Source organism: Cyprinodon tularosa, unplaced genomic scaffold (assembly GCF_016077235.1).
Source record: "Cyprinodon tularosa strain WSP-4 unplaced genomic scaffold, ASM1607723v1 ctg965, whole genome shotgun sequence".
NCBI lineage: Eukaryota > Metazoa > Chordata > Actinopteri > Cyprinodontiformes > Cyprinodontidae > Cyprinodon > Cyprinodon tularosa.
Window position 1 is genome coordinate 23,716 of NW_024039746.1, and position 11,536 is coordinate 35,251.

Genomic DNA, 11,536 nt, shown 5'->3' on the forward strand with positions numbered 1-11,536 from the left:
TTGAACAAAACAATTCTCATTTATTTAAGACAAAATTATTCATTCATACTTGTATTATATAGAGCTGCCTTTAGAATATTCACCACTTTTTGTCACCATTTCTTTTTTTCCTCTGAGCACGGAGCAGCCGGATTGTATGGACTCGCAATGAATCATGGGATAGTGTAAGCTACAAAGGATGCAGCGTACCTGTCCTTCTAACCGGGATTAGAACATCGCCTCTAACTAAGGCTACATTCACACTGCAGGCCTTAATGCTCAATTCTGATTTTTTTGTGAATTGCTGTTCACATTTCCACATATATGCGATTTGTATGGGATGCTCTGTGTTTACGGCATCAAACACAGAGCACATCTGGAACTCATCTAGCGATCTTTCCCAAACTTAAAAATTCAATCTTTTCCAGATGGTTAAAAATAAATACTGCACTCTGCATTATCGTCCACCATATTTGTTGTTTGTCTTCCCGCTTCTGTGTAACAAGGCGCAGAATAGTGACCTTTGTTGATTATTAACGATTTTCAGGTCGGATGAATGCGACCTGGTCGTTCAGTCACAGGTGGCATTTTAAAAGATCAGATACGTTTCGGATTCAGGACCACATAGCCAAGTGGCCTGGGTCACATTGGAAAAAATCAGATCGTTGCTGTTCAGACTGCCACGAAAAGATCAGATACAGGTCGCATATGGGCAAAAAAATCGGATTCGGGTCACTTCCGGCTGCTGTGTGAACGTAGGCTTAGTGCCCCATGACTTCCTGTTTTCTTGGGGTATGCATTTAACGTGACACAAAAAAACCCTTTCAATTACCTGCTTCTCAAAATGGAAAAGACAACAAAACAAAGTTTCCAATAGGAAAAACAGTAAGTTAATACTTGCCTGAACTTGCCCACATACAGCCAGTAAATTGAAATGCAGATGAAGCAACCCTTTCAGGGTGCAAATGTGCTACTGCAACAAAAGTTAACATTACTCCAAGCCTTTTACACATATCTTTGACACTATCCTCCAAGTGTGAAGAAGGCTAATGTGTAAAAAAACGTATTTGCAAAAAGTGGTTAGTATCGTTTTTAGCTGTATTTTCTCCTCCCTCATGCACTGTCATGTGTTTTGTGTGATGAACTTCTCTTTAGTGGTCAAAGGTCTCACAGGATGTGTCACAATGGTATGGCAACAGTCAACGTGCAAAGTGATGCTTAAACAATGGGAAAAAAAATTTTTCGAACGTATTTAAAATGTTTGTATAAAAAGATTTAAAAAACGATCATACAGCTAATGCATCCATAATTTAAGGTATAAAAAAATAATTTGTGAAACAATTTGAGTATAAAAAGCCATCGAGTGCAATAAAAGCAGAATTACACAAAATATTGAAATTCATCCCAGTGATAGTGATCATCTAGTCCTCATATTCTGTCCTCACTTGCAACTTAAACATCTGCAGGAAACAAAGAAAACATGTTTTTAGAAAAAATAATAAACAGTTAAAAAAGGTGAAGAAACACCCCTTATTGATGGGATGTTATACTCACTTTGAAATCCTCAATATATGTGAGGAAGAAGCAGATGAAGCTGAAGGCGACGATCCATTCACATATGGCACTGGTTAAGTGGTAGGGATAGTCCTGAACAATAGAAGCAGATAAACAAAGTAAATAAACACAGAAGTATCTGGATTTGGTGAATTAATGACATACTGATCCATATTTTAAACAAACATTTCTTGTTTGTGTATAAAAACCATAAACTGTTCTGGACCCATTAGCATCCATTACATATTGCAACATAAGGTATTAACTCCATGTTTTGGAAGCAGAATCAGAACGTTAAACCGCACAGTTAACATAAACGATCAGGCTGTCAAACAAAACAAAAAGAAACAAAAAACATTCCAGCTGGTTTTAATAAATACATTTTCCAGAACGGTCTTTAAGTCGAGTCAAACATGTTCATCAAGTTGAACAGCTGAATCTATCTGCAGGCTTTCTGGGCCCAAGCCAGGCTGTTTACACTTCACAGTCAAAAGAAACACGACTTCCTGCCACAAATAGCAGCAACAGAGCTGACAGGAAGAAGTTTTCATCCCACTGAGTGACAAACAGAAATATTGAAACTACGGATTTGGGTAGATGTTTTTAACAAAAAAAATGACGCCCGAAAGATTGGAAGTGGATAACTTTCAGATAACTTAACAGACTCACTTGAATATAAAAATAACATCTAATTAGACATTTCAATATCCTGATTATTATTATTATTATCTCTTTTTACAAGAGGTCATTGGTACCCTGCTCTTATTGTTGGAGCTATTTATCCATTTGAATTGTGTTAATTCCTAAACTTATATATTTTTTGTATAATTTATAGACTTTATTTATAGGTGAATTGTAGGGATGCACAATATAATCGGCCCCCTATCGGTATCGGCCTGTATCAGCCTTAAAACTGAATATCGGACATCGGCCACCCCACCGATATTTAACCTGATATTTGATCAGCTTCTGAGTTTCTAAAGTCTAAAAAAAAAAAATACTACTTCTTCCTCAAAAACTTCTTTTTTACAGACTTAGAAACTTCTAAAGACGAGGGAAAAATATTGATACATTAAAATATCACAATATCTTCATATGCTGATATATTGCCATTTAAAAACACCATATCAATCTCTTTTACTAATGAAATATTGCTATATGTCATCGTTATGCTACGAAATCCCACGAAATGTTGCCATATTTTTATATGTTGATATATTGACGCGGTATCGATCTATTTTACTAACAAAATCTCACAAGAATTTGCAAAATATCATGAGAGTTTTTAACAGAATGATGAAATTTCACGAGATTTTGAAAGTAAAATAGATCGATTTTTGTTGTTTTATAATTTTTTCTTTCTTTATTTTATGTAAAACAGGAAGAAATGTGGGCGGTCCACTTTCTATAATTGTAGGAGCCTGGTAAGGACCAGCAGCCATTTGGGTTAGGGGCCTATGGGTTTTTACCAGCGCAAGAGAGGTGACAGAGCAAGGAATGTTTGAACTCTGTAATGTTGCAAAAATATAGGAAATAAATCAACTGAACATCTACAAGTTTGGACTTCAACTTCTTTTGCCTGCGTCAAGAAAACGTGACCCCAGCGCCTAAATAGTGGCTTATTGGAACTTTATTGGATGTTTGGTTTGACAAACAATCGCCACTACACTTAGCCTCGTGAGACCATCCTGATCGTGCAAGCTTTCAAGATTTCACTCACTAATCAGTCTGGAGCCGTTCACCAAACGAATGTCCAATCAGCGTTGGCTTTGAGGCGGGTTGAGGTGTGACGCAACGAGAAGAGCGACAGTTCAGTCTAAAGAACATGGAGGCTTCAGCCGATGAAACTAGCGTTAGCGTGGCTATCGAGCAAGTTTTATCGGAATTACAGAGTATTTCTTCACTGAAAGAAGAGCAAAACACTGCTCTGGAGGCTTTTCTCAGAGGAAAAGATGTTTCTGCTCTTCTCCCGACTGGTTTCGGCAAGAGTAGCCTGGCTTGTGGTTGTGTTTTCGTCGTCGCTCCGTTAGTACATCATATGCTTCGTTGATCTGGTTGGTTTATTTGGCCCGTCTATCACCAACATAGGCCAATCAGCCAACCAGTATTTAGGCCCCTTCCCAAAATTACTTAAACGGAAGGTTTCTAGATGGATATGCGGAGCCAGGTTACACTACACTTATTATTAATCTATAAATTAAGTTATCTTTCCAAACATAAAAGCAGAGGCCGAAGACAAGTGAGGTTACTCTGCTTTTAAGCTTGGAAGACTTGAAATCCTGGATGTCCCTAAATTTCTTAAAACTCAATGAAGAAAAAACAGAGGTGGTAATTTTTTTGTAGTTCCAGTGAAGACTCCCTGAGGGATAACAGATCTTTGGCCCAGGGTGTCAGGCCTGTTATTACAAATTTAGCGGTTTAAAACAGATTCTGGCCTAAAGTTTGAATCTCTTATTAGAGGTGTTGTAAAATCCAGCTTATTTCACTTGAAGGCAGCTTGCAAAGGTTAGACCTATCCTTTCACATCAGCATTTTAAAACAATGGCCTATGCCTTTGTAACCACTTGGCTGGTTCAATGTAATGCACTTTACTAGGGTATCGGTGATTCATGCTTTCTTCGCCCAGCTTCAGAGTGCACAGAATGCTGCTGCACATCTTTAAACGGGGAAAAGCAAATTTAATAATTTCCCCTATTTTAGCTAACCTGACTCCGCCAGATGGATTTGCTCCGCATATCCATCTGGAAACCTCCCGTTGAAGTAATTTTAGGAAGGTGCGAAAATACTGGTTAGCTGATTGGCCTATGTTGGTGATAGATGGGCCAAATAAACCAATCAGATCAACGAAGCATATGACGTACTAACAGAGCGACGACGAAGAGGAGCCAATTGATAGATCAAACTCTTGCCGAAACCAGTCGGGAGAAGAGCAAAAACATCTTTTCCTCTGAGAAAAGCCTCCAGAGCAGTGTTTTCTCTTCTACCAGTGAAGAAATACAGTGTAATTCCGATAAAACTTGCTCGATAGCCACGCTAACGCTAGTTTCATCAGCTGAAGCCGCCATGTTCTTTAAACTGAACTGTCGCGCTTCTCATTGCGTCACACCTCAACCCGCCTCAAAGCCAACGCTGATTGGACGTTCGTTTGGTGAACGGCTCCAAATTTTCTTTAACGGAGAGTCTCCAGACTGATTTGCGAATGAAACCTTGAAAGCTCGCGAGATCAGGATGGTCTCACGAGGCTATATTTTAGCCTCATTACATTGGCTGCCTGCATATTTTAGGATTGATTTAAAACCCTTTTATTTGCTTTTAAAGCTCTTAACCCTTTAAACACAGGGCAGGTTTTTGACCACTTGTATACCCCTTAGTCCCCCCCATCACTGAGTAAAGTCTAGAAGCACATGATTTATATCCAGCCATTCAGCAAAGCTACTGCTACGTGGCCGTATATCTTATTTTTGCATTTGACCATTAACCCTTTAAAGCCTGATCCAATAATAAAACGAAACAGAAAATTACTTTTTTTTGGTTTGAATTCCTTATTTGCCCTTTTAACAAAATATATAAAAAGAAAAAACAGAAATACATTTTTGATATTAATAATTTATTACTATGCGATAAGTCAAGATTATTTTTTGTGTAGTCTTCTACTGGCTGTTTTCAGGTATATCTGATTGTGTACAATAGGATTTTGAGCAAAGTTTTTACCATTAAATTATACAAAAGGTGTCAGATGCAAAACATTTTAGAAACCGTATGTATCAAATACGATACATTTGACATTATAGGGTTAAGGTGAGACGTACTGTACTTCTTACTGTAAATTAACTGACGGAAAAAAAAAAAAAGTTAAGAAGCTAAGCAACAAAAGTAAAAAATGTAAGTGCTTGTATCAGCATTAATACTCTAAGGTTATGATGTAACAAAAAAAGTATTTTTCACTCTGTAAATGTTTTCCATTAATTTGTTATAGAGGCACTTGTGTTTTTTGCTAAATATATTAGGGCAAGTTGGCGTTTCTAGTTATAACATTACCCTTAATTTTTGCCATAATTAAAATATACATATTTTTTGACTGTTACAAAGTAATAAGGTCTTTTCCTGTCCTCCAATAACACTCTTGGCTTGATATTTTAATTTTTAAAGTACTGCAAAGGGTTAATGGTCTTGCCCCACCCTTCCTGTCTCAGCTGCTTCATCACTACACACCCTCTCGCCCATAAGCTGTGGAACGACCTTCCCTCGCCCGTTAAGGAGGCCATTTCACTTTCTGATTTTAAATCTCTTCATAAGACCCATTTCTTTTCTGTGTCTTTTAAGACAATCTGAGATGCTGACTTTGTCTTACTGTGATTTTTTATTATTTTATTATCGCTTTTTATTTTATTACTACTTTTATACACCACTTTATTTATTGTCTTCATCATTGATTATTTGTATTTTATGATTGTGTGCAGCACTTTGGTCCTGTTTGGGTGTTTAAAGTGCTTTATAAATAAATTTGGTATGTTATAGTTATAACACCTGACCAGACCCTTATATTGTAAGACAACTAATCAAGCAATACACAAAGCAAAGTCTTGCTGATGTTGATTCAATGCTTTCACATTTAGTTATTTCCTTAATATGACATTGTTTTTGTAGATAGAAGCATTCCCTCATAATGATGCAGCCACCTCCATACATCAATCTTAGGAAAGGGTTCTTGGTCTTACAAGCTTCAATTTTCTGTTCTTATTATTTGTGATGATTTATGGTTCTCTACATTTTTTGTATTTAGTTGATTCTTCAAGATGTTTTAAGGTAGGAATCCTTTCGCTATAGGATGCTGCGCCAAAGATTAGACACTTAATCCTAGTCTCTGAAATCAACCTTCAGAACATTTGAATACTTTTGTTTTAGTCAGACCGTTTTGGAGTCGATAGAAATATTTTTCAAGACAACATGTCCTCTCAGGGACAGAGAACCATCTCCTTTCTAAATGTCTCAAGGGAAGGACGTTCGAACGGTATTTCTAAAAATCTTTCACCAAATGAATGTGACACCTGCAGATTCTCGTAAATTGTGGCTGAACCTGGCATGTCTGTGGTTCATGCTTCCCCTCCTGATACACTGGCCGATTTTCCACGGTTTCATGAAAGGAGGAAGCATTTTTGAGGTGTTGGCTTAGAATACAACCATATGTGTGCTTCAAATTGACTCAAGAATCTAGCAGAATCTAATGAAACCAGAAAAACACACTATTTTCTAATAAAATGTTCACAAACATTGCTGGTCTGTGAGAATTAGATGCATTTTTCCTTAGTTGTAATTTAATATGTATTTTAAAAAGCCAAGTAGCATTTTTTTTTACCTTAAAATAGATGCATGTTCAACACAAAAACGTTAGTAGAGTTGCACAAAATATTATTTCGTAAATAACACAGCAGTATAAATATGCGCAATGTGGCAATTGCAAAAGACTGATTTGGTGCAACATTTGGGGTAATTTCCTATAATCTATTTAGGAATTCGGGCAGAAGTGGACCGCCCTTGTTGCCCATACATGCTCTAGTTTTAGTGAGATTAGAGAGGACAACATGATGAAGAGAAAGACGCAAATGAGAGAACAAAAGGAGTTAATCACAATTGATATCCATGTCATAATATTCCAGGTGTTTGTTTTTCCAATGTGTTGCAGCCCCAGTTGGCACCATTTTTTACGGTAAATGTACAGAATCCTTTACTTAGGCTAAAGATTTCAATTCCTCTTAGCACTTCCAAACCACGTTTCTCACATGAGGCGGCATTAAGTGCTTATGGGAGAGATCTTCCTTTCATTCTAGCAGCGACTGAATGTTTATGATGTAAAAATCTCTCTGCTTACCTTATCAGATGTGTGCCAGTGGAGGGTTGTTTTTTTAACAATAACTGCACAGATCAAAGCTTAGTTGCTGGTTAAAGGAAATTTCCACTTTTCAGAGTCGAGTCTCAGCTAATAATAACACAAATGCAGGTCATGCAAATAAGAAGCATATGTTCTTTGTAAAAGGATACTGGGAAAAAATGCAAGTGCAGCGATGAGTGAGATCAGCAAACGGACTCGACTCATACAGATGGACGACCCGTACGGACATGCTTGGAATGATATTACAGATTGCAGCATAATGTAAACAACTCCAGAAATGAAAAATAACAGCGCTCCTACATCGTGGACTGATGTGACTGATGTTTCCTGCAGGGAAAAAGAATGAAAACCATAATTTAACATTACATTGGAGTATTCAGTGATATATAAACATATAAAAGGAGGTGAATTACCTGAAAAGAAGCAACTATGCACATCCCGAAGCAGGCAATAATCCCCAAACAGAGTGTTGTTTTATTAAGGCATGGTTTCACAAGGCTATTCCGCTCATTCAGCTTCTCCATATACTTATATCTGGCATATATGGTGGCAATTCCTGTGCAAAGGTCACAGTTAGTTTACCACAAAGTCATAAAAAAACAATTTTACACATGAGGCTTACTCTATGTATCTTAACGAAATTGGGAAACGTGCGTAATATCGTTGGAAAGCTTGTTTGCTCGCTTGTAAGAACCCAGAGTTACGTAATCAAAGCAGATGTTATGTAATTCAAAAAGGAAAATACCTGCACATGCAGAAATGAAGGTCATCAGGCCAAAAATGCAGCTTTCGGGTGGATTTGCCCCCGTGTCACTGAGAAAAAAATAAATAATGTTTTGCAAGAATACTTAAAACTGATTTAATTTAAATAACCAGCACAAAATCGACATGCCCTATTTGTATTCATACACCCTGCAGGTCTTTTTTTTAAGATTTGCCAGCTTTGCACATTTAAAACATTTCTGTCCATTCTTTGCAAATAGATAAAGTTTAGCCAAAAGAAAAGAAAGGATCTCTAGGGGGCGCTGTGTGCTCCATATACAGAGACCACACTCAACAAAGCAACAACCCTGGCTTTGATTTTTGACCTTAATATAATACACTATATTGCCAAAAGTATTTGCTCACCTGCCTTGACTCACATATGAGCTTAAGTGACATCCCGTTCCTAATCCATAGGGTTCAATATGACGTCGGTCCACCCTTTGCAGCTAGAACAGCTTCAACTCTTCTGGGAAGGCTGTCCACAAGGTTTAGGAGTGTGTTTATGGGAATTTTTGACCATTCTTCCAGAAGCGCATTTGTGGGGTCGCACACTGATGTTGGACGAGAAGGCCTGGCTCTCAGTCTCCGCTCTAATTCATCCCAAAGGTGTTCTATCGGGTTGAGGTCAGGACTCTGTGCAGGCCAGTCAAGTTCATCCACACCAGACTCTGTCATCCATGTCTTTATGGACCTTGCTTTGTGCACTGGTGCACAGTCATGTTGGAAGAGGAAGGGGCCAGCTCCAAACTGTTCCCACAAAGTTGGGAGCATGGAATTGTCCAAAATGTCTTGGTATGCTGAAGCATTCAGAGTTCCTTTCACTGGAACTAAGGGGCCAAGCCCAGCTCCTGAAAAACAACCCCACACCATAATCCCCCCTCCACCAAACTTTACACTTGGCACAATGCAGTCAGACAAGTACCGTTCTCCTGGCAACCGCCAAACCCAGACCCGTCCATCAGATTGCCAGATGGAGAAGCGCGATTCGTCACTCCAGAGAACGCGTCTCCACTGCTCTAGAGTCCAGTGGCGGCGTGCTTTACACCACCGCATCCGACGCTTTGCATTGCACTTGGTGATGTATGGCTTGGATGCAGCTGCTCGACCATGGAAACCCATTCCATGAAGCTCTCTGCGCACTGTTCTTGAGCTAATCTGAAGGCCACATGAAGTTTGGAGGTCTGTAGTGATTGACTCTGCAGAAAGTTGGCGACCTCTTCGCACTATGCGCGTCAGCATCCGCTGACCCCGCTCCGTCAGTTTACGTGGCCTACCACTTCGTGGCTGAGTTGCTGTCGTTCCCAAACACTTCCATTTTCTTATAATACAGCTGACAGTTGACTGTGGAATATTTAGGAGCGAGGAAATTTCACGACTGGATTTGTTGCACAGGTGGCATCCTATCACAGTTCCACGCTGGAATTCACTGAGCTCCTGAGAGCGACCCATTCTTTCACAAATGTTTGTAAAAACAGTCTGCATGCCTAGGTGCTTGAATTTATACACCTGTGGCCATGGAAGTGATTGGAACACCTGATTCCAATAATTTGGATGGGTGAGCAAATACTTTTGGCAATATAGTGTATATAACCCCCTCCTCTTTCTTTCCATTCATGTCTATTAACTCTTAAACAAAAGCAACTAGCAGTAAAACTCAACTGGAGTGCATCTGAAAACACTTAATTGGATAGATAATAGGACTTTGACTAGACCATTCTATAAGAATTTTCTTTAATTTTTTTAAATTAATTAAATTATGGATTTATGCTCCGGGTAATTTTTTAGTCTGTAAAATAAACCCTTCATATGGTGTAGAACAGCATCTCCACAGCATCATGCTTCCACCACCATGGCGATGCTGTTCATACATACTTAATCAATAGTGTTTATTAAGAAAAGCTTAAAAAGGCCTTCGCAGAACACTTTACATGCTGATATAAAATCAAACACAGCCACCTAAAGCGATGAATTGTAGTGGAGTTTCCTTTAGTGCATCAATATAAACATTTCTAAGCATCCATGCTTTTTGTCAGATTTTTACATAATTTCCTTCCCATTGAAATGCTGAAGATTTCCTTCATTACTGGATTTGTTAAATAGTTTGAACAATTTGTAAGGTTTAAATACAGTTAAATCTGCTTATAGGAAAAATTAGGAGAGAATATAAATATTCTAAAAGTCTAAAATAATAATTAAGTGACTATATTTACTTTCCCCATTGTGGGACAATAGAAGGATTTCTTATTCTAATTGTTTATTGTCCTTAAAAGCTTTCAGTTTATACATTTTAGTCCATAATACTTTTTTTTTTAAAGTTTATTTTCCTTCTAACTAGGATTTTAACTTTAAAGTAAAGTCATAGACAAGAATCGGTTAGGAATGAAATTGGGTCTACGTGCAGCGCAGGAAAACGAAACTAAAGCGCTTGACTCAAAATCACAGTATGGAGGAAAAAAAAAGTTTAAAGTTTTGTTCTCTTAAATGTGATGAAATCAACTCACCTTATATAGGGGAAGATGATGTCCACATCGCCTCTAAAGAGCGCAATAATGTAAGGGACGATGAAGGTGCAGGAGGACCAGACGACCAGAAACACGGGCAGGAAGCAGAGCCCCTGCTCGAACCAAAACATCTCCAGCAGTTTTCTGCCAAACCTTCAGCCTCTTTCAATGATAGAAAACATTCATAGAGGAATAATGTCTGAGAGCTTCTCTGGTATCACTTATCTACAGTCACATGGTGGGCAGAGTTAACAAGAATTAACCTGCAGCCTGTCAGTGGTGTACAGTAACCTCTTCCCCAAAGCGGCTCCCTGGGGGCCCGCCTACTGTTACTGTTCTCTCTCACCCAGCTCCTTTCTGCTTGATTTCCTTATACTGCTGCAGGGGCCTCTTATTCTAAATTCATAATATCCACTTTAAGGGGGAAACCAGGGGCGGAGCTAGATGGGGGGCCAGGGGGGGCCACCGCTACCATTTTTCCCCTCTAATACAGACAGTGGCCGCAGTAATACTCTGAAGGAGACTGTTCAAACTTATTAAATATTTAAATATTTCATATATTAACAACTACTTGACAACAGAAACACTGCGGTTAGAGGGGAACACTGTTTTTTTTTTTTTTGTGTTTTTTACATTGAGCCCTTGATTTTACATTATAACACATGTTCTACTCACCCATGTGAGTTTTGTGTCATTTGGAACTGTTCTGAAGATATTCGGTTTTGTTAGTAACGTCTTCCTATGGGCAACGACTTGAAGGCACAAGAGGGGAAAAATGGTAAGGGATAAAGGGGAACGGCAGTTTTTTTTTTTACATTGGGCCCTTGATTTTACATTATCACATCAT

The 11,536-nt window shown here is 38.4% G+C and overlaps 1 protein-coding gene across 1 annotated transcript; it reads right to left on the minus strand.

Moving 5' to 3' along the window:
- Positions 1–206: 206 nt before the first annotated feature.
- dram1 (DNA-damage regulated autophagy modulator 1) lies at positions 207–11,042 on the minus strand. Its single transcript, XM_038275522.1, has 7 exons — positions 10,690–11,042; positions 8,169–8,236; positions 7,837–7,979; positions 7,573–7,750; positions 7,403–7,461; positions 1,534–1,626; positions 207–1,439 (listed from the first exon to the last, which is right to left on the minus strand). The coding sequence occupies exons 1-7, from the start codon at positions 10,818–10,820 to the stop codon at positions 1,401–1,403; spliced, it is 711 nt and encodes a 236-aa protein (XP_038131450.1). The 5' UTR covers positions 10,821–11,042; the 3' UTR covers positions 207–1,400.
- Between the last annotated feature and the right edge of the window lie 494 nt (positions 11,043–11,536).

Excerpts from the sequence above, each read along its gene's own strand:
- dram1 (XM_038275522.1), bottom strand. The coding sequence starts at position 10,820 with ATGTTTTGGTTCGAGCAGGGGCTCTGCTTCCTGCCCGTGTTTCTGGTC. Across the intron at positions 8,237-10,689 it reads ATCATCTTCCCCTATATAAG|TGACACGGGGGCAAATCCAC; the intron begins GTGAGTTGATTT and ends TTTTTTTCTCAG. Across the intron at positions 7,751-7,836 it reads GCATAGTTGCTTCTTTTCAG|GAAACATCAGTCACATCAGT; the intron begins GTAATTCACCTC and ends TTTTCCCTGCAG.